The sequence below is a fragment of the Ovis aries genome, chromosome 20, assembly GCF_016772045.2.
Source record: "Ovis aries strain OAR_USU_Benz2616 breed Rambouillet chromosome 20, ARS-UI_Ramb_v3.0, whole genome shotgun sequence".
NCBI classification, from domain to species: Eukaryota; Metazoa; Chordata; class Mammalia; order Artiodactyla; family Bovidae; genus Ovis; species Ovis aries.
Window position 1 is genome coordinate 36,504,928 of NC_056073.1, and position 23,986 is coordinate 36,528,913.

The 23,986-nt window shown below is 39.4% G+C and overlaps 1 protein-coding gene across 8 annotated transcripts in view; it reads right to left on the reverse strand.

Annotated features, from left to right (window-relative positions):
- CDKAL1 (CDK5 regulatory subunit associated protein 1 like 1) overlaps window positions 1-23,986 on the reverse strand; it is a 607,158-nt gene that overhangs the window by 405,394 nt on the left and 177,778 nt on the right. For all 8 annotated transcript variants that reach the window (XM_027959157.3, XM_027959153.3, XM_060403461.1 and 5 more), the window contains one exon: window positions 12,216-12,264. In XM_027959157.3, the coding sequence (XP_027814958.1) occupies window positions 12,216-12,264 (49 nt within the window). The remainder of the gene's footprint in view (window positions 1-12,215; window positions 12,265-23,986) is intronic.

Here is a 23,986-nt window from a genome sequence, read left to right on the forward strand (position 1 = left end):
ACACAACCAAAACATATAAGACACTAAAGTTAGCATAGCAGAATTCACCTCAACACACAAAAGGAGTGTAATTAAATTAACACAACCAAAACATATAAAACACTGAAGTTAGCATAGCAGAATTCACCTGGGAAACATACTTATGCATTTGAGTTTTAAAAGCTTTAATGGCAGAAAAGTATTTGACCAACTTAAAGTTCTTTAACTACTTTTATTTTCAAAAATAAAATAAATGCAACTATTTCCCATGTTTAAAGAAGACTCTTGGGAGAGCATCTCTTGGCTATTTTTGAAGCAGATAAATAATACTGGGACCGCTTATTATTTCTGTGGCTAGAAACAGGATTGATAATTTATAAAGTTACAGATATCCAGACAAGACACAGTGGTTTCCTCTCATGAACAGTCCTATCCAGTCATGATTCCAAACCATCTATTATAGAATAAAGTGATGTGAAGAAATCAACTTACAGTCTTATGGGAGAACTTTGCTGTTTGGGGTCATAAAGAAATTTGCTTGGTCTTATTTCTAAAACTATTATGATTTGAAAAGTGCTATCTAAAAGAGATATGATGAATAAAAAGTGCATTCTAGGACAGACAAGAAATATAGAGGACAAATAAGTAAAGGTAGAGGACTATGGTTATTCGGGGAAACTAAAGGAGAGGAGAGAAAGGAAAGAGGATGAACAGAACATCAACTGACACATCAAAGGAGGCAAAAATGTAATGCTTACCAACCTGTAACCACAGGTTAATACAGAACATACAGGTAAAACAAACAGGCTTATGAAAAAAAAAAAAAAAAGACTGCAATAAATTCTGGCTCCATTAGTTATCGGGAGGCAGAAGTTATCACCTATCTAACTGCACCAGGGACACTGGAAATTGTTCACAACATGTAGAACCAACATCCACCTTTTCCCACTATATTCAAACTATAGTAACTACAGCAGAGATTACACATAATGAGAGGCTGTGCAGGAGTGCCCTTTCAAAGCATATTTTGAAAAATCAAGAAAATTATTTTCAGTTCAGTTCAGTGGCTCAGTCGTGTCCGATTCTTTGCGACCCCATGAACTGCAGCATACCAGGCCTCCCTGTCCATCACCAACTCCCGGAGTTCACTCAGACTCACATCCATCGAGTCAGTGATGCCATCCAGCCATCTCATCCTCTGTCGTCCCCTTATCCTCCTGCCCCCAATCCCTCCCAGCATAAGAGTCTTTTCCAATGAGTCAACTCTTCGCATGAGGTGGCCTAAGTACTGGAGTCTCAGCTTTAGCATCATTCCTTCCAAAGAAATCCCAGGGCTGATCTCCTTGCAGTCCAAGGGACTCTCAAGAGTCTTCTCCAACATCAAAGTTCAAAAGCATCAATTCTTCGGCACTCAGTTTTTTCACAGTCCAACTCTCACATCCATACATGACCACAGGAAAAACCATAGCCTTGACTAGACGGACCTTTGTTGGCAAAGTAATGTCTCTGCTTTTGAATATGCTTTCTAGGTTGGTGATAACTTTTCTTCCAAGGAGTAAGCGTCTTTTCATTTCATGGCTGCAATCACCATCTGCAGTGATTTTGGAGCCCAAAAAATTAAGTCTGACACTGTTTCCACTGTTCCCCATCTATTTCCCATGAAGTGATGGGACCAGATGTCATGATCTTCGTTTTCTGAATGTTGAGCTTTAAGCCAACTTTTTCACTCTCCTCTTTCACTTTCATCAAGAGGCTTTTAGTTCCTCTTCACTTTCTGCCGTAAGGGTGGTGTCATCTGCATATCTGAGGTTATTGATATTTCTCCCGACAATCTTGATTCCAGCTTGTGCTTCTTCCAGCCCAGCGTTTCTCATGATGTACTCTGCAGAGAAGTTAAATAAGCAAGGTGACAATATACAGCCTTGACGTACTCCTTTTCCTATTTGGAACCAGTCTGTTGTTCCATGTCCAGTTCTAACTGTTGCTTCCTGACCTGCATACACATTTCTCAAGTGGCAGGTCAAGTGGTCTGGTATTTCCATCTCTTTCAGAATTTTCCACAGTTTATTGTGATTCACACAGTCAAAGGCTTTGGCACAGTCAATAAAGCAGAAATAGACATTTTTCTGGAACTCTCTTGCTTTTGAAAAGCAAATACTGAAAAAACAGATGTGATCCAATTCTACCTGTGATCCAATACTATCCCAGGTGTACAAGACTACTTATCCAAGCTCAGGTCACTTGCTCATTAAGTCTGAAACATCTTCAAGAAAATTTTCATTGGACTTTACAGGGAGGTTCCTCAGTCATTAACACTGATAAAACTATACTTGAGACAGTTCTGCCTTGCAGTCTCAATTTACAAAACGTTTATATTCTAAATCAGTAACAAATGCAACATACAGTTCTGAGAGAGTGAAGATTAATAGCAATGTGTTACGTAAGAAAGAACTGTTTGGTGAAGTACCCTGGGAATTCAGGTCAGTCTAATCCAGGACCACATCAATTACCAAGAAGTCAGAAGAAATAGAAAATCAATTAAACTTGCAGATTGTACCATATTGGAAAGTTTTGAATTACCAACACTGGAGGCATCTGGAATTAGACTAAACGAAATACCAGCAAAACAGATAAAATAACAGAGGCCTCCTTTACTAGAGACTGATGAGGGAAGAGATATGACATAACAGTAAAAACATTTTTTCTATTTTCAATATGCAATATTTATTTACAAACACTTAATTTAAGTTACCTGGTTAGGCTATCTTTTACACAGATGAAAACATTTTATAAATATTATTTTTGTTTAGAGGACTTCATATATCAGAAAAAAAGCTTAGATTTGTATTTCCTTCAAAGCTTTTGTACCAAAAAGGGAGTGGGGGGCTTTAATGATCATATGAAACATGACGAAGGTGCTCATTATTACTTTTTAAAGCAATGTAAATCCTTTAATTTACAACCAAAAGTGCAAGGAGCAGCGGCTGCAGGCGCAGGAGCGCCTAGAGGAGCTACTCCACCTTCAAAGTCAGGAAGGGCGGCCGTGAGGAGATACCCCTCATCCAAGGTAAGGAGCAGCGGCTGCGCTTTGCAGGAGCAGCCCTGAAGAAATACCCAACGACCAAGGTAAAAGAAACCCAAGTAAGATGGTAGGTGTTGCAAGAGGGCATCAGAGGGCAGACACACTGAAACCATAATCACAGAACTAGCCAATCTGATTGCATGGACCACAGCCTTGTCCAACTCAATGAAACTAAGCCATACCATGTGGGGCCACCCAAGACGGGCGGGTCATGGTGGAGAGGTCTGACAGAATGTGGTCCACTGGAAAAGGGAATGGCAAACCACTTCAGTATTCTTGCCTTGAGAACCCCATGAACAGTATGAAAAGGCAAAAACGATAGGATACTGAAAGAGGAACTCCCCAGGTCGGTAAGTGCCCAATATGCTACTGGAGATCAGTGGAGAAATAACTCAGAAAGAATGAACGGATGGGGCCAAAACAAAAACAAAACCCCATTGTGGATCTGACTGGTGACAGAAGCAAGGTCCGATGCTGTAAAGAGCAATATTGTATAGGAACCTGGACTGCTAGGTCCATGAATCAAGGTAAATTTGAAGTGATCAAACAGGAGCTGGCAAGAGCGAACATAGACATTCTAGGAATCAACGAACTAAAATGGACTGGAATGGGTAAATTTAACACAGATGACCATTATATCTATGACAGCGGACAGGAATCCCTTAGAAGAAATGGAGTAGCCATAATGGTCAACAAAAGAGTCCGAAATGCAGTACTTGGATGCAATCTCAAAAACGACAGAATGATCTCTGTCCATTTCCAAGGCAAACCATTCAATATCACAGTAATTCAAGCCTATGCCCCAACCAGTAATGCTGAAGAAACTGAAGTTGAACGGTTCTATGAAGACCTACAAGACTTTCTAGAACTAACACCCAAAAAAGATGATCTTTTCATTATAGGGGATTAGAATGCAAAAGTAGGAAGTCAAGAAACACCTGGAGTAACAGACAAATTTGGCCTTAGAGTATGGAATGAAGCAGGGCAAAGGCTAATAGAGTTTTCCTAAGAGAACACACTGGTCATAGCAAACACCCTCTTCCAACAACAAGAGAGAAGACTCTACACATGGACATCACCAGATGGTCAACACCAAAATCAGACTGATTATATTCTTTGCAGCCAAAGAGGGAGAAGCTCTATACAGTCAACAAAAACAAGACCAGGAGCTGACTGTGGCTCAGATCATGAACTCCTTATTGCCAAATTCAGATTTAAATTGAAGAAAGTAAGGAAAACGACTAGACCATTCAGGTATGACCTAAATCAAATCCCTTATGATTATGCAGTGGAAGTGACAAATAGATTTAAAGAACTAGATCTGATAGACAGAGTGCTTGATGAACTGTGGATAGAGGTTCGACACATTGTACAGGAGACAGGGATCACGACCATCCCCATGGAAAAGAAATGCAAAAAAGCAAAATGGCTGTCTGAGGAGGCCTTACAGATAGCTGTGAAAAGAAGAGAGGCGAAAAGCAAAGGAGAAGAGGAAAGAAATAAGCATCTGAATGCAGAGTTCCAAAGAACAGCAAAGAGAGATAAGAAAGCCTTCTTCAACGATCAATGCAAAGAAATAGAGGAAAACAACAGAATGGGAAAGACTAGAGATCTCTTCAAGAAAAGTAGAGATACCAAGGGAACATTTCATGGAAAGATGGGCTTGATAAAGGACAGAAATGGTATGGACCTAACAGAAGCAGAAGATATTAGGAAGAGGTGGCAAGAATACACAGAAGAACTGTACAAAAAACATCTTCACGATCCAGATAATCACAATGGTGTGATTACTCACCTAGGGCCAGACATCCTGGAATGTGAAGTCAAGCGGGCCTTAGAAAGCATCACTATGAACAAAGCTAGTGGCGGTGATGGAATTCCAGTTGAGCTATTTCAATCCTGAAAGATGATGCTGTGAACGTGCCTCACTCAATATGCCAGCAAGTCTGGAAAACTCAGCAGTGGCCACGGGACTGGAAAAGGTCAGTTTTCATTCCAATTCCAAAGAAAGGCAATGGAAAAGAATGCTCAAACTACCGCACAACTGCACTCATCTCACACGCTAGTAAAGTAATGCTCAAAATTCTCCAAGCCAGGCTTCAGCAATATGTGAACCATGAACTTCCTCATGTTCAAGCTCATTTTAGAAAAGGCAGAGGAACCAGAGATCAAATTGCCAACATCCGCTGGATCATGGAAAAAGCAAGAGAGTTCCAGAAAAACGTCTATTTCTGATTTATTGACTATGCCAAAGCCTTTGACTGTGTGGATCACAATAAACTGTGGAAAATTCTGAAAGAGATATGAATACCAGACCACTTGACCAGCCTCTTGAGAAATGTGTATGCAGGTCAGGAAGCAACAGTTAGAACTGGACATGGAACAACAGACTGGTTCCAAATAGGAAAAGGAGTACGTCAAGGCTGTATATTGTCACCCTGCTTATTTAACTTCTCTGCAGAGTACATCATGAGAAACGCTGGGCTGGAAGAAACACAAGCTGGAATCAAGACTGACCGGAGAAATATCAATAACCTCAGATATGCAGATGGCACCACCCTTATGGCAGAAAGTGAAGAAGAACTAAAGAGCCTCTTGATGAAAATGAAAGAGGAGTGGAAAAGTTGGCTTAAAGCTCAACATTCAGAAAAAGAAGATCATGGCATCTGGTTCCATCACTTCATGCCAAATAGATGGGGAACAGTGGAAACAGTGTCAGACTTTTTTTTTCTGGGCTCCAAAATCACTGCAGATGGTGATTGCAGCCATGGAATATTAGACACTTACTCCTTGGAAGGAACGTCATCACCAACCTAGATAGCATATTCAAAAACAGACATTACTTTGCCAACAAAGGTCCATCTAGTCAAGGCTATGGCTTTTCCAGTGGTCATGTATGGATGTGAGAGTTGGACTGTGAAGAAAGCTGAGCGTCGAAGAATTGATGCTTTTGAACTTTGGTTTTGGAAAAGACTCTTGTGAGTCCCTTGGACTACAAGGAGATCCAACCAGTCCATTCTGAAGGAGATCAGTCCTGGGATTTCTTTGGGAGGAATGATGCTAAAGCTGAAACTCCAGTACTTTGGCCACCTCATGTGAAGAGTTGACTCATTCGACAAGACCCTGATGTTGGGAGTGATTGAGGGCATGAGGAGAAGGGGACGACAGAGGATGAGATGGCTGGATGCATCACCAACTCGATGGACATGAGTTTGAGTAAACTCTGGGAGTTGGTGATGGACAGGGAGGCCTGGTGTGCTCCAATTCATGGGGTCGCAGAGTCGGACCTGAATGAGCGAGTGAACTGAACTGAACTGATATTCTTTAAATACTCTACTCCTTCCATTAGCTTCAGCTACATATCTTGTTGAACTGTGAAGATGACACAGAAGAAAATCCTAAAGTCATTACAATTTAGTCTCTCTTAAAGCAAATGATGTATGTGGATGGTATTTTCAGGCCACCAATGTCACCCCACTCCAGTACTCTTGCCTGGAAAATCCCATGGATTGAGGAGCCTGGTAGGCTGCAGTCCATGGGGTCGCTAAGAGTCGGACACGACTGAGCGACTTCATTTTCACTTTTCACTTTCATGCATTGGAGGAGGAAATGGCAATCCACTCCAGTGTTCTTGCCTGGAGAATCCCGGGACGGGGGAGCCTGGTGGGCTTCTGTCTATGGGCTCGCACAGAGTCAGACACGACTGAAGCAACTTAGCAGCAGCAGTGTTAAACATTGAGAAGTCTTTAAGTGTTAACTTAAATTCTCCATTTTCCTCCAACCAAGACAGACATAAAAGGAATATGCTTTATACAGTTTTACTATAATTATCTGGGTTGGCCAAAACACTCGTTTGGGTTTTTTGATAACATATTACAGAAAATCCTGAATGAACATTTTGGCCAATCCAATACAATAGATTTAAATATTTTGTCACCAATGTTTCTTATTAATATGTTTTCTAAAAAAACATGACTTCATATAATGCAAAGACAATGCAAACTGGCTGTGGTAGAGGCTGTGTGTCCAAATCCCCATCAAGGAAAACATATGAAGGAGCCCAACAGGAATCAAATGTAGAAAGAAAACAGTTACAGCAGAATCCCCTAGTCAGCCTGTATTCCATCTGGCCCTTCTGGGCAGAGCCTTCTTGTCCTCCGAGCATTTATCAACCAGGGTCCCAGCAAAGCAGATGGCACACTGCATAATGGAAGAGATTTTAATAAAGGCACTAATTACTGAAGTTTGGCAAGGTTAGGAAGACCAACAAGAGACAATGCAAGAGTCTCAGGCAAGCAACAACAGGATGCTGTTTCCAGCTTTGGGCCTGAAAAAGCAAAGGAAAAGAAGAGTTACAGGAACCAGGAGAAAAACAGATGACTAGAGAGGGCCACCTGATAGGAGTTATGACCTTCGGGTTAGGATAAGCAGGAAAGAAAGAACTGAGAGAAGGGAATGAATCTTCCCATTTCATACTCTAATCACACTTCTAACTGGAGAAATGCAACTAGACACCAGGTAACAAGGATCCTACCAATGTAGTCCACACAGGTCTGCCTCCATGGACACACGTCGAGGTGGGGAAGGGCAGGGAATGGGTCTCGCGGGCAAACAGAACTTCTCTGCTTATGTGTAAGTTCCTAAGACAAATGCAGAGCAAATTGCAAATAATATACAAGACACATCAAACAGTCCAGTTGGCTGGAGCAAAAGGCTTAGTATGGAAGTGATGGAAGAAACAGTGGAAATGGTGGAATGAGGCAGAAGTCATCAGTTAACTTGGTAGATAACAGGCGACCATTGAAGGTACACATGCAGGAGAGGAAAACATTTCCAGAACATGAGGGCCGTATACACAGTCCAACTGAAAGGAGCATCTCTGCTATTGAAGGTGAGTTAGATTATTCCAGCAGCCTAAGTATTAAAGAGGTAGAAATAAATACACAAGAATTTCCCCCTAGTATATCCCAGGTATTGCAAAAGTCTTACCCATTTAATCCTCTCCATTTTAAACTGAGCCTCAGAGAAATAACTTACTGAAAGACAGACAGAAATTAGTTACTGTTACAAGGACCACATTATTTCACAAACTTGTGCTGTCTTAATGAAAGTAAGGATTGGCAGAAGAAATAGAAAGCAAAGAATGGAAAAATCAGTCCCAAATTTCCATTAACCAGAAGATCTCAGATGAGTCACACAACTCCTTCCTGGATCAGCTTCCTGATCTGCAAGCTAAGGACATCTATCAAAATTGTTTCTTCTGTCTCTAAAATTCTCTTGTATTCAGTTCGATTCAGTCACTCAGTCATGTCCGACTCTTTGTGACCCCATGGACTGCAGCACACCAGGCCTCCCGGTCTATCACCAGCCCCAGAGTTTACTCAAACTCAAGTCCATTGAGTCGGTGATGCCATCCAACCATCTCATCCTCTTTCATCCCCTTCTCCTCCTGCCTTCAATCTTTCCCAGCATCAGGGTCTTTTTCAATGAGTCAGTTCTTCACATCAGGTGGCCAAAGTACTGGAGTTGCAGCTTCAACATCAGTCCTTCTAATGAGTATTCAGGACTGATTTCCTTTAGGATGGACTGGTTGGATCTCCTTGCAGTCCAAGGGACTCTCAAGAGTCTTCTCCAACACCACAGTTCAAAAGCATCCATTCTTCGGCGCTCACCTCTCTTTATAGTCCAACTCTCCCATCCATATATGACTACTAGAAAAACCAAAGTTTGACTAGACAGACCTTTGTTGGCAAAGTAATGTCTCTGTTTTTTAATAAGCTGTCTAGGTTGGTCATAGCTTTTCTTCCAAGGAACAACTGTCTTTTAATTTCATGGCTGCAATCACCATCTGCAGTGATTTTGGAGCCCCCAAAACTAACACCTGTCACTGTTTTCACTGTTTCCTCATTTATTTGCCATTAAGTGATGGGACCGGATGTCATGATCTTAGTTTACTGAATGTTGAGTTTTAAGCCAGCTTTTTCACTCTCCTCTTTCACTTTCATCAAGAGGCTCTTTAGTTCTTCGCTTTCTGCCACAAGGGTGGTGTCATCTGCATATCTGAGGCTACTGATATTTCTCCCAGCAATCTTGATTCCAGCTTGTGCTTCATCCAGTCCAGCATTTCACATGATGTACTCTGAATTTAAGTTAAATAAGCTGGGTGACAATGTACTGCCTGGACATACTCCTTTCCCGATTTGTATTACTAAAATTTAAATCCTCAACCTTCCTATCTCAAACCAACCTGCCAGTGAACACCCACATCAACTCCACATCAACTTCATCTTCAACTCAACTTTTGCTGTAGACTATCAAAAACTCAACTACAATCTCTCCAATAAATCTACTTAAGCAAAACTCTTCAGTGAGAGGCTATCCCTAATTAAACCAACCTGGAAGTGATACACCTTCTGTGATACAGTGATACAGAAATACATAACCATCCCTCATTCCTGGTACTGATTTCCTAAAACTCTTATTATTTCCTGAGTGACAGCAGTGGGAGGGGCATCTTTTGTTATTCATAATAAGCTCCTTTCAAGCAAATCTGAATCTGTACTAATGAGTTAACTCCTGGAGCAAAGAGGCTGGTTGGTATCATCCCTGATGACATATGATGTGAAGCATCTTTTCATATGGTTATTTTCCACCTGTGCATCTTTGGACGTTTCTGATACAGTCACTGGCCCATTTCTTCATCAGGTTGTTTATTTTCCAATTGCTGGGTTTTAAGAGGTATTTTGTGTACTTTAGATTACAGTTAACCTGGTATGTCTTTTGCAAAAGTCTATAGATCATCTTCCCATTCTCTTGATGCTATCTTTTGCAGAGCAGAAGTTTTTAATTTTATTGAGGTTCAACTCATCAATTATCCTTCACAGACAGTCCCTCTTCGGTATATCATCTAAAAAGTCATAGCCACACCCATAGTCTGCTAGATTTTTCTCCTGTCTTCACTGTCATTTACTTTTTTTATAATATAATTTAGGGACTAGTATATGCCTGGTGGGCTTCCGAGATGGTTCAGTGGTAAAGAACCTGCCTGCCAACGCAGGAGAAGTAGGTTTGAGCCCTGGGTTGGGAATATTCCTGAATATTCCCTGGAGAAGGAAATGGCAACCCAGTCCAGTGTTCTTGCCTGTGAAATCCCATGGACAGAGGAGCTTGGTGGGTTACAGTCCATGGGGTCACAAAGAGTCAGACGCAACTGAGTGACTAGACAACAACAACAGTATGTGCCAGGTACTCAAGACAAGCAATAGAATCCTCAAGCATCCTGAAACACTACTTTAAGAAGCTCAACTGAACAACTGTTAAGGTAGTGATTCTCAACCAGGAGAGAGCAGAGCAGTCATAGTAGAGTGTGAATGGAGTGGCAAATTTAAGAGCAGGGCCATCAGTCATAATGCTTAGATTCAGATTCCAACTCCGCCATTTACTACCTGTATACCCCTGTGTCCAAACTTCCTCTTCTGAAAAATGAGGAAAACAGACGTACTCACTTCACAGCACTGTTGTAAAATATTGAAATGACTTACTCCATGCTTAGTATAGTGCCTGTCACCCTGTAAGTGCACAATAAATGCTAGTACTTCTAGACCTGATAAGATAGGGCTGAAGTATGGTTTGAAAAAGTTTCAAACTTACCACTGCTACAAAGTTTTAATCCTGATATTTCATTTTATCTCAAAATTTCAAGGCAGACTAACATGTAAGTCTAAAATTCTCATATTCTGTGATCATATAATAAACTAAATAAATCTGGACCATAAAGAAGGCTGAGTGCCCAAGAACTGATGCCTTTTAATTGTGGTGTTGGAGAAGACTCTTATGAGTTCCTTGGATAGCAAGGAGATTAAACCAGTCAATCCTAAAGGCAAACAACCCTGAATATTCATTGGAAGGACTTTTGCTGAAGCTGAAGCTTCAATACTTTGCCACCTGATGCAGACAGGCAACTCAATGGAAAAGACCCTGATGCTGAGAAAGACTGAAGGTAAAAGAAGGGGGCAGCAGAGGATGAGATGGTTAAATAACATCACTGACTCAACGAAGATGAATTTGAGCAAACTCTGGGAGACAGTAGAGGACAGAGGAGCCTGGAGTGCTGCAGTCAATGGGGTCGCAAAGAGTCACACACAACTTAGCAACTCAACAACAACAGTAAATTAAAGACTCACAATTAATGAATAACAGCATGTAGAAGGTAGTAAATACAATCCAGCAGGAAAAGTATGCGGTTAAAAATATCAACTTTGTGGAAGTAGACTTTTAAAAAAAAAAACAAATTTGCATTTACTAAAAAAAATGGTTAAAATTTTAAGCGAGAACCTCAATTCACTTAATATTTTAATATCATATTATCAGTTTTCATTCGTGCTAATCTAACAGAAGTAGACTATAAATATTTACAAATCAATTCACAGAATTAAGAATGGTTTATTCCTCAGTGGCTTCAGTAAGAATCTACTTCAAAGAATACTGCCTAATAAAACAAAGCATAATTCTATTTTCTGGTGTAAATACAAAAATTACATATAGAAGAGAAATCAAAACTGAGTACTATCAGAAGGAATAACTACAACTAATTATGTGATATAAAAGCAAGCAAAAAATGTCAATTGTACCTCAATAAAACCGAAAAAAAAGAGCAAATAAAGCCATTTCCTTATTTTAAGATTAAATCCTATCTTCCTGATCCCAGGTTCAAATTAAGTCTATTTTACACTAAAATAAAAAGCCAAACAAATGTATGCCTCCCATATTGGACTGGTCAATGCACGAAGCAGGCAAGGACAAAATTTTATGATTTTTGTCCAACAATAACTTTTATAAAAATGCTTAGCAAATGTTAAGTATAGTACCTTCATGATATATTTCAAACATATACATTATCTCACTCATAACACCCCCTAATACCACTCCTCAGGTGAAATCACTTTACGGTTTGATGAGTAGATACCAAGTGTTAAATATTTATGCAGAGTTGTTCCGTGGTGTTTGTTCCCACTTACAAACTATGAGATGGGTGACAGATAAGGTAACAGACCTGTCCCCTGATTTTTTTCTATACATCATCAATACACTTAGATCTACCTCATCTGTGATACAGTTCAAACAACATACACATTATCTCACTTTCAACACTTACCTTTAATTGTTTCCTCCACAACTTCCACTACACGATCTATCTGTTGAACCTAAAAAGAAAGCAAACTGTCAGGCAAGCAGTTTATATGCAAAAGAAACATTAATTTTTGTTTATCCTTCTGCTTGGGTCAAGAGAACACATTTTGAAACACCCAAATGCAGGTCTTCTTTAATTAAAGCATTTGAAGAGAGTATAAAAATACTCCATATTGTTTTGTGTTACAATGAAGTATGAAATTATCACTCTCCATCCTACAATTATAATTAAAGAAATCATATTACATTTAAATAAACTGCCTGGAGTTCAATTAGAATAGCCTATCAAATATAAACTCAGCACATCCTGAGATATAAACTGCAGTTTAATTAAAACATGTATCTTCACACAGAGCTTCAAGGAAAATAGCATAATATGACAACCTACAAAAAAGGACTTGCTGGTATTAAGAAGATCTACTCCAAATTTGATGCTTTATTATTTTAACACTGAAACCCCTTTTAATGAATTTCTACCATGTGCTGAGTACTCCGCTCAGGTCCAAGGAATACAAAATCAAATAACAGCTCCTGCTCCAGACACCAGTGACTAAAGATTTCCCAGGGTGCCACGGGAACACAGAGGGAAAACATTAATAATAAAATATGTTTGAGTAATCCAGCAATGCTTAGTGGGAACCAAAGGTGACTCTTGAGGGATAAACAGGATTAAGATAGGAGATGCCCACTAAGGGGATTCAGAAGAGTGGCTAGAGTTTGGAAGGAAAATGAAAACAAGCAAAGATTGTAGCCCAAGAAGCTAGAGGAAGGAGAGCAAGACAAGTAAGAATAGGTCATAAGCTGATATTTTTTTCTACATTTAAAATTCTCAAAATCATTATTGTTCTATTACAAAACAGAAATATTAAAGATAAATAAAGTAATTCATAACACCCTCCATTTCCAGTCCTCAGATGAACTCACTCATAATGGTTTGATGAGTGGATACCAATTGTTAAACATTTATACATAGTTCTGTTCTGTAGTGTTTCTTCCCCCTTACAAATTATGAGATAGATGACAGATAAAGTAATAGAACTGCTCCTTGATTTTTTTTTCTAGACATCATCAATACACCTAGATCCACTTCATTTTACTAGTGTCTATTATCTATGTATGGATATGACATAATGTAGAAAGCAAAGAGGAACTAGAGCCTCTTAATGAGGGTGAAAGAGGAAAGTGAAAAAGCTGGCTTAAAAGTCAACATTCAAAAAATGAAGATCATAGCATCTGGTCTCATCACTTTGCAGCCAATAGCTGATGGAAAAGTGGAAACAGTAACAGATTTCATTCCCATGGGCTCCAAAATCACTGCAGACAGTGACTGTAGCCATGAAATTAAAAGACGCTTGCTCCTTGGAAGATAAGTTATGACAAACCTAGACAGCGTACTACAAACCAGAGACATCACTTATCTGACAAAGGTCTGAATAGCCAAAGCTATGGTTTTTGCAGTAGTCATGCACGGACGTGAGAGCTGGACCATAAAAACGGCTCAGTGCTGAAGAACTGACGCTTTCCAACTGTCGTGCTGGAGAAGACTCTTCAGAGTCCCTTGGACAGCAAAGAGATCAAACCAGTGAATCCTGAAGGCAAACAACCCAAAATGTTCATTGGAAGGACTGATGCCGAGGCTGAGGCTCCGAATACTTTGGCCACCTGATGTGAAGAGTCGACTCATTGGAAAAAACCTTGATGCTGGGCAAGATAAAGGGTAAGAAGACAAGGGGGCAACAGAGGATGAGATGATTGGATGGCATCAGTGGCTCAATGGACATGAGCTTGAGCAAACTCAGGGAGACAGTGAAGGACAAAGAAGCATGGCGTGCTGCCATCCATGGGGTCGCAAAGAGCCAGACATGGTTTAGCAACTGAACAACAGCAACAATCCACACATTCCCTTATTGATGAACATTTCTGTTATTCTTAATCTTTCATTATTATACAAAAACGTCATAATAAACTCAACTGAAACAAGAAGAACCTTTTAAAAACACTTTATTAAATCTCTTTGAAACATTCTTTTGGCCTCAGTGCTTTATAGGAAATAAGGGAAGACGTGTGAGAACACACTGAATCCAGCTCCACCTGTGATCACTCAGCCCAGCATGACGGCGGTGGTAACAATAATTGCTCAGAAATTGTTAAAGGCAAAGTAAATCTCAAAGTTAGATCTTCACTCCTCAACAAACCTACCTAACTGGAGATGGATATGTCCACCTAGAACCACTGGAACCATTCAGCTTGGTTATAAAAGAAATCCACATGGCTTCCTTATATTAATAGAATGTGATCAAAGCTAAGATAGCAGAGAGTTCAAAAAGGAAGAAGTAGCCAACAGTGTCAAACGCTTCAGAGATAACTAGTAACATAAAGACTAAACTGATTAAACAGTAAGGGGGTCAATTAACTCAGGAAAAACAGTTCATTAATCACGAGTCATAAGAAAATGGTGACAGCTAATTTCGACTATGCTTACTAAAAGCAAAGTAGGAAAAAAGAGAAAGAGGACTCCTGTAGCTTAAAAAAAAATTGAGTATACATGTGTTAGTGTATTAATTCTTTCTTTCCTTCTTTCCTTCCTTTTTTACAGTATACATGCTAAGTAGAGAAGGGCCATAGAGAAAAAAGAACTGGAGACAGGAGAAATAATTAATAGAGCTAGGTCCTTCAGGAGGTAGAGAGTAAGATTCAAAACACCAGTAGAGACACAAGCCCAGAATAGGAGAGGGGCCAAGTCATCCTCTTCTGAAATAGGGGGTTAGGAGGGAAGCATGAAAACAGACGCTATTATTCTTCTAGAAGCCAGAGAATACTAAGCAAGATTCCCATCTGTTGGCCTCGATTTCCTACATGAAATAGAAGTTCATCTGCTATGAGAAAGAATATTGTTAAATAAGAACACAGTGGATGTTTAAAATATGTGTTAAAAGGTTTAGCACCTTTTAAAAGAAGTAAAGACTAGAAATACATACATATTGCTGAAGTACTGAGATAGCATGAACTTTTACCAGTGACTCCTTGAATAGGTGTCATTTTTCTCAGGGCCCTGGAACTGAACAGTTAAATAAATTGATCCAAGGTTTGCTCATTCTATCATTCATTCATTCACTCATCATTTACTGAACATCTAACATATGTGATGAACAATGAGTCTGAGCAAACTCAGTGAAGGAGAGGGAAGCCTGGCGTGCTGCGGTTCATGGGGTTGCAGACAACTTAGTGACTGAACAACAACATATGTGAGGAAGGTTCAAAAGGCTGAGGAAATAGCATGGAGAGATTTACAGGACGGACATAAAGGATACAGAAAAAAGGAAATTAACTATGCATGTTGGATAAGATGATACTTCAAGTACAGGTTGGAGACCAGAGCCAGGAAGGAGAAACAAAGTGGCTGGGCATTGGGGAAAGCAAAGAAAGAAGGGGAGGATGGGTAAGAGGGAGAGAGGAGAGAGAGAGAGAAAAAGAGAACAGGAGGTGATAATAGAGGAAAGGTATAAGCATTTAGCATTTTTGAAGAATGGCAAGATCTTGGCATGAGAACAATTTGCTGAAAAAGGATAAAAGTGATAACCACTGGAGCTGAAAAGTAAGGAAGGTTAGAACGTTGATAAGACATTCCATATGGACACTCAGATTGCCCACAATATTAGAAACACCAGTAGGAAAAGGAAGGAAGAGTTGGTCAAATTTCCCAGCCAGTGTAGGTGAACAACCGATACATCAGTTAAGGATAAAGGCAGCATAAAAGAAGTGTGATATGAAATAATTCAATGATGAAACCAAAACAAAAATGCTTTCTTATGCACTTGGAGACACAGCAGTTCAAACGAGGTACTGCACCCAATTTCACAGCTCATGGACTGAGTAAGAAGCAGGATCTCTAGAGAAGAGTCAGAATAGCATGTGGGAGGGAACAGCTGAAAAGTTGGAGGTAAGCTAAAACTGTAAAATTTAGAAGAAAACACAGCCATAAAGCTAAATGAACTGTGTATAAGACAACAGTTTCTTACTATTACATCAAAAGTATGACCGATGAAAAGAAAAAGGCACACTGAACATGAAAATTAAAACCTCTTGGTGCATCAAAAGACACTACCCAGAAAATAACAAAACAACATAGAAAATGGAAGAAAATTTTTGTAAATCATATACCTGAGAAGAGACTTGAATCTAGACTATATAGAGCACTATTCCAACACAGTAAAATGATAAATAAGCCATTTAAAAATGGGCAAAAGATCTGAACAGACACTTCTCCAAGAAGATATACACATGGCCAATAAGCACATGAAAAGATGTTCAACATCATTAGCCAACCAAAGAATGCAAATCAAAACCACAATGGAGGAAGTAGAAAGTTATTGTTTAACATGCACGGATTTTCAGTTTGGAAAGATGAAAACGTTCTGGAGACGGATGGTGGTGATGGTTACACAGAAAAGTGAACGCACTTAACACCACTCTACTACACACTTAAAATTGGTTAAGACAGTAAATTTTATGTTATATATATTTTATCATAATGAAATACTATTTCATACTCATTAGGATGGCTATAATAAAAAAGACAGACAGTAACAAGTGTGGGCAAGGATATGGAGAAATTGGAACCCTCATCACATGCTGCTAGTGGGAATGTAATAAAATCATGTTGCTGCTTTGGAAACCAGTCTAGCAGACCCTCAAACCACTAAAGAATATGATCCACCAATTCCAATTCTAGGCGGATACCCAAGAGAAATGAAAACATATGTCCACATAAAACACTTGTACACAGTCACAGCATTATTCATAATATGCAAAAGGTAGAAACAACCCAACTCCCAGTTTCTGATGAACAGATAAAAACAAAATCTGGTATTATGCATACAACAACGTATCATTAAACCATTAAGGGGAATGAAGTATTAACAATGTTAAAAACACTATGCTAAAGGAAAGAGGCCAGAGGGGAAAAAAAAATTGTCTGATTCCATCCAAACGAAATAACCGTAACAGGGAAACCTTGAGAGCCAAAGTAGATGAGTGATTGCCTACAGATGGGTGGGGGAAAAACGGGAGAGGCCCTGCTAAGGAGTATTGTGTTTCTTTTTGAAGTGATGAAAATATTTTAAAAACTGATTGTGGTGATGGTCACATAACTTTATGAAAATACTAAAAACCACAGAATTACACACTTTAAATGGAAGAGTAGTATGGTGTTTGAATTGTATCTTTAAAAAACTGTTGTATGTATCTTTAAGGAAAAGGTGGGGGGAGGAGGGAGCATTTGGTTACAAAAAAGCAGGGGAGAAGTTCATTAAATGCTTTAAAGAGAATATTATGTCATTTCCATTTCTAGTAAGAAGGTTACTGGAGGAAGCAGTGGGAGAAAAAAAGAAAGGAGTCAGCGAAGAAAGAGAAGAGTCAAGGGAGGGGGAATTAAATGGAAGAAGGAAAGGTCAGGAGGCAAAAAGCACAGGGTGGGAGGCAGGGAGAGAAGAAAAAACAATCATGAATGAAAACAAACTCAAGATTCACATATAATGAAGAATACATTGAATTCATTCTGGGGAGAAAAAGAAAGCTGTTCTTAATTAATACTATAAATTGTAGCCCCGAATACACAAGAGCTTAGTCTCAGGCATATAATTCAAATAAAATAAATAAAACAGTATCTTGTGTCCTTCAGGCACTTCGTTATAAATATACAAGGGGAAAAAAAGACACGCAGTATGTTCTATTAGTGACTCCATATGTTCTTGACAATGAAGAAAAGAGTTGGTGAATAAACAATTCATAAATAACATTCATGAGTCATTCTGCTCCAGAACTTTTAAAAGAAACCCATAAAAATATTTTTTCAGCTATTATGAACTACTCCAAATTTATAACACAACATATATTTAAGAAATAAACCTATACAAAGTTACCCAAAGCAAATAAAAGAGCTAGTCTGCTTCCTAATTCTTTTGAGCAGTGCTCTCCAACAGACCTTTCTACGAGAGAAACGTTTACACGTGGGGCTGTCCAACATGGAGCCACTAGTCACATGTAGTTACTGCCTGCCTGAAACATGGCTAACTGTGACGGAGGAACTAAATTCTAACTTTAATTAATTCATACACACACCTGTGGTTATTGGCAACTGGGAGTATGGCTAAGACTCGGTTTGCCTTGATACAAGCAGGCCCAGGAAACTAACACACACCTCAAACACAATTTTGCCACCAGGCTAAAATAAAAGCACAGACCAGGAAGAGGTTGAAACTGTCTTGCAGTCAGAGATACAGCTTTAGTATGTGCATGAAGTATCCTTTTTTCTCAATAACCAGCAACTAGATAAGTTAATGACTAGTAATAATGAGCAATTACCTTGCCGCAGGCTCTGCACTAACACGCCACATGCACCACCACTTTTAACCCTCACAACATCCCTCGGCAGTAGATACTTACTGCTATTTCCTAGGCTGAGGGAACACAGGAATGAAGGTATCCTGCTAAATTCTTAACCAAGTAGTCTTGAAAAGAGTCTGATGCTGGGAAAGACTGAAGGCAGGAGGAGATGGGGACGACAGAGGATAAGATGATTGGATGGCATCACCGACTCGATGAACTTGAGTCTGAGCAAGCTCCGGGAGTGGGTGATGGACAGGGAAGCCTGGTGTGCTACAGTCCATGGGGTCACAGAGTCGGACACAACTGAGCGACTGAACTGAACTGAGTCTCAGTAAATCTTATCTAGAAACGGCACTGAGGGGGCAGGTTTCTCGAATTTCCCCTTTCCTTTATATGCAGACGTCATTACTAAATAATCACAAAATGCTATCCAACTGAACTTGGACTTTTCAAGTGAACCCAGGCAACAACTATCCCCCCAAATGCTCATCCACAAATCACTCAACAAGTATCTATTAAGCAACAACCAAGCACTATGACTGTTCTAGGAACCCGGGAACTAATGGCGAAAAAACACCAAGTCCCTGCTTCTGGTTGGGGGAGATAAACAGCTAAACAATGGAACATGTTCATTTCCTATCATGACAGACGCTATGAAGAAAGCAAAATGTGGGAGTGACTGGAGGAGGAGAGGGCAGTTTTTTTACAGTGGTCCAGGCCAACCTCTGGACAGGCAGTATCAATGCTGGGGACCTGAGCCATATGCCAGAAACACCAGCGTGAACCTCCAGGGGGAAGATCACACACAGAGGAAGAGAGATGGAAGCCATGGTGAATGAGGGGCGCTGTGGTAGGTAATGAAGTGAGATAATCAGAGGAGGGAGCCTATGGAAGACTTCGCAGCTCATGCTGGGCCGATCAGATTTTATTCTACCCGAAGAAGGAAGTCACTGAAGGATTAACAGAACAATCTCAACAGCATCGCTCAGGCTAATACTATCGAAAATGTGCAAACACTACTCTTCATCCATATTCCTCTATTACTTGATGTGAGTCTTTTTATACCTGCATGAATCTGGCTGGGGTTTCACTATCTCTTGATTTTATCCCAAGATACTTCAGATCCTTTCAGGAGTAACAAAGGTTATACACTATAGATACACATCAACATAGATACTGAGGCTCTCTCTCATTAGCACTCTTAACCCCGCCTGTACATAAATAAACTAGGACAATCTGTCATTTCACTCTAATTAAGCAATATCAGACCAAAACTTTAAAAAGCTTTTCTTTTTCTGTGAAGAACTATACTATAAAAAGCCTTTTCCATTAAGTATATATTCAGATTTTTCACTCTTACCATAACCGGAGTTTGATCCAATAATCAGCATTTGACAGGTTAAAATTCAATACTGACTTCATGGCTAAAAATAAAAATTTTTCTCTCTAAAAAAATTTTTCTTTAAGCTCTTAAGGAAAGTCCCTATCTCTATAAATGCTATTGGAAGAGAATTCTATTTCCAAATCTCTTAGATTTGGGGAAGTCCAGAGTAGTCACTAGTTAACTCTACTGGAGTAAAATTTCTTGAATTCACAAGCCCCTGAACAAGTTTACTCATAAATTACACAAAAGAGCATTTGACACTACATATGGTTTAACTTTTTCAAAAAAAAAAAAAAAAACTCTCTCATCTGCCAGTACATGACCCCCTTTCATCTCTTCATTGAGAAAAATTCTTCCCCAGTGGTAGAAATAGCCCTTTCATCAAAAGTTATGTGACAACACATTCCACACACTACTGAAAGCATACTTTCTACCTGAATGGTACCAGTGAGTGATGAACACCGAGTAAGAGATAAAAATTACTAAGTGAAAGATGAAGCCAGGCTAGATGGATGCCAGCAAAATGGGGATCAGTACCAGGAACTTTTCCCTCTTAAATCTAATTAAAATACCTATAAAACTTTCTCGGGGGGAGAGGGAGAAACCTTAAGCAGCTAATCAACACACTAAACTCAATTATATAAGGAAATATTCCTTGGGACATTAGAATATTATGGCCATATTAAATAACAGGACATGTTATAAAGTAAAAAAATTATGTTTCAAGTAATACTAAAGTTGAAAAAAAAAACAGTACTATTAGAATTAAAACAAACATATACATTAGGGATGTAAATCATCAATAAATAATTTGCATGTAGTGGGCAGAATAATAGCCTCTCAAACATGTTCCAGTCATGATCCATAGCACTGGAGAGTAAGTTACCTTCCAAGACAAACGGACTTTGCAGGCATGATTAAAGACCTTGAGATGATGAGATTAACCTGGATTAGGCAAAGGGGCCCAATCTAGTCCTGTTGGTCCTTAAAAGCTAAGAATCTTTCCCATCTCAGGAGGTGAGAGGCGATGCCAGAGGAAGGTGCAGAGAAAAAGACAGCGTTGCTGGCCATAATGATGGAAGAAGGGACCCCAAGTCAAGGGATGCGGTGCCTCTAAAGGTTGGAGAGACCAAGGAAGAAGATCCCCGCCCCCCGCCCCTGCCTGAGACTCCAGGAAAGAATGCAACCCTATCAACACCTTGACTTTAGCCCAGCAAAACCCAAGTCCAACTCATCTCCAGAAGCATAAGATAACAAACGTGTTATTTTAAGCAACCATGTTTATGGTAATTTGTTAAGCAATCTACAAAACTCAAACATTAAGAAACAAACATAAAGAGGTAGCATCAAAGAAGGAAAAGACATTTTAAAATTAAATGCTGCTGGTAAAACTGAGAACAATATGGAAAAACATAAATGCATACTTGATATTTAACAAATATCCACTCAACAAATTTACTGAGCCAGGCACTGTACTAAGTACAGAAAATAATGTAAAATATGTAAAGCTGTAAAATAAGAGCAAAAAAAAAAATCCCTGGCTTTCTGGAGCTTGTAAGTGTTCACCATGATAAACTGCAAACAGATTGAAGAGTTGAACAAATCCCTTCCATTCTTAAAAAAAAAGGCGGGGGGGGGAGGGGATGGGGGGTGGTTAAAAGAGAAAAATATATATATTTTAATCAGACCTGTTCCTAGATCCTGGAAACATAAATTTTAAGTTTTGAAACCACAGGAGATATTACCCATTCATTCCCTTCTTCCCTCAAATTCCAAGCTTCCACAATATCAATATTTTAAAAGGCAATAAAAAATAGTGATTAAAAGACACACACACGTTTTCCCCCATGTTAAAATAGGTTGATTCCCTGCTGTTGAGTTACAGGAGTCCTTCATATATTCTGGATATAAACCCTTTAGGAGACAAATGTTCTGGAAATATTTTCTCCAGTTCGTGGCTTATCTTTTCATCTTAATAGTATCTTTGAAAACTCCAATTTATTCATTTCTTTTCCTTCCTGTCCTAAAAAACAGTGCTCTGTGTGTGTGTGTGTGTGTGTCCGTGTCCTATCTAAGAAACACTTTCCTAACTCAAGGTCACCAAAGGAGAAGGTGATTAAAAAAAAAAAATTCGAACGCTCTATTAAAGATACATGGATAGCAAATAATCACAAAAAATACGGTCAGCATCACTAGCCAACAGAGAAAAGCAAATTAAAACCACAACGAGATACTATTAATACTAATCTACTACTACAACTGCTAACATTAAACTGGCAGGACCAAGCTCTGGTCAAGAGGTGAAGCAACTGAACTGCTGGTAGGAATGCAAAACAGTACAGCTGTTTTGGAAAACAATTTGGCAGTTTTTAAAAGGCTGAGCAAATGCTAACTACAGGACCAACCAGTATCATTCCAAGGTCTTCACCCAAGAGAATGCAGACACACACAGACTGCACACACGTGTCCAGGACCTTTATTCTTCATAGCCCCAAACTGCAAACAACACAACTTTTCCATCAACTAGCTGAATGGACAAACTGTCCATCCATATAGTGAAATAACTCCATACAAATAAAAAGTAAAAAACTATTAACCACAACATGTATGAACACTGAATGAATTATGCTAAGTGAAAAAACAAAGTAACATATACAGGGGCAAAGCTTGTACTACCGCCCTTTACAAATACTGAGGGTTATATACATATATTTATATATATATAGAAGATTTATGGAAACGCTATTGAAAAACTTTATTGGAACTATTTTTCTTCCAGCATTTGCTCACTTCCTATCTCTGTGTCACATTTTGGTAATCCTCACCATATTTTCAACTTTTTCATTATTATATTTGTTATGGTGATCTGAGATAAGCGACCTTTAACGTCACTCCTGTAATTTTATTTTTGGGCACCATGAACTGTGCCCACATAAGACAGCAAACTTAATTGACTATTGAAATGACAAAAAAGGCTTTAGAATATTATATAAACTTAGTTGATAAAGAAGCAGCAGGATCTGACAGAACTGAGTCATTTTGAGAGTTCTTGTAGGAAAAATGCTATCAAATAGCATTGCAGGCTACAGAGAAATCATTCACGGAAAGGAGAATCAATCAATGAGGCAAACTTCACTGCTGTCTTATTTTAAGAAATTGCCACAGCCACCCCAACCTTCAGCCACCACCACCCTGATTAGTCAGCAGCCATCAACACTGAGGTTAAGACCCTCTACTCCCAAAAAGATTACGACTCACTGAAGACTCAGATCACAGCATTTTTAGCAATAAAGCATTTAAAATTAAGGTATGAATATATTTTTTAGACACAGTGCTACTGCACACTTAAGAGATTATGGTGGTGGTGGTTTAGTCACTAAGTCATGTCTGACTCTTGTAACCCCACGGACTAGACCCCACCAGGTTCCTCCGTCCATGGGATTCTCCAGGTAAGAATACAGGAGTGGGTTGCCATTTCCTTCTCCAGGGCATCTTCCCAACCCAGGAATCAAACCCAGGTCTCCTGCGTTGCCGGCAGATTCTTCAGAGGTTAAAGCATCTGCCTGCAATGCAGGAGACCTGGGTTCAATCCCTGGGTCGGAAGATTCCCCTGGAGAGGGAAATGGCAACCCACTCCAGTATTCTTGCCTGGAGAATCCCATGGATGGAGGACCCTGGTGGGCTACAGTCCACGGGGTCGCAAAGAGTCAGACACGACCGAGCGACTTCACTTCACAAGGGACTATAATATGGTGTAAATATAACATTTATATGCATTTGAAAAGCAAAAAAGAAACCATGTGACTTGCTTTTTGTGATGTTTGCCTTATTGGTCTAGAATCAAACCCACTATCTATCTCTGAGGTATGCTTATAATTTTATTTATGTGACATCTGAAAAACGCAAAACTGTAGGAACAGAAATCAGAAATTTGACTTCCAGGGACCCTGTTTACATTTGTTGAG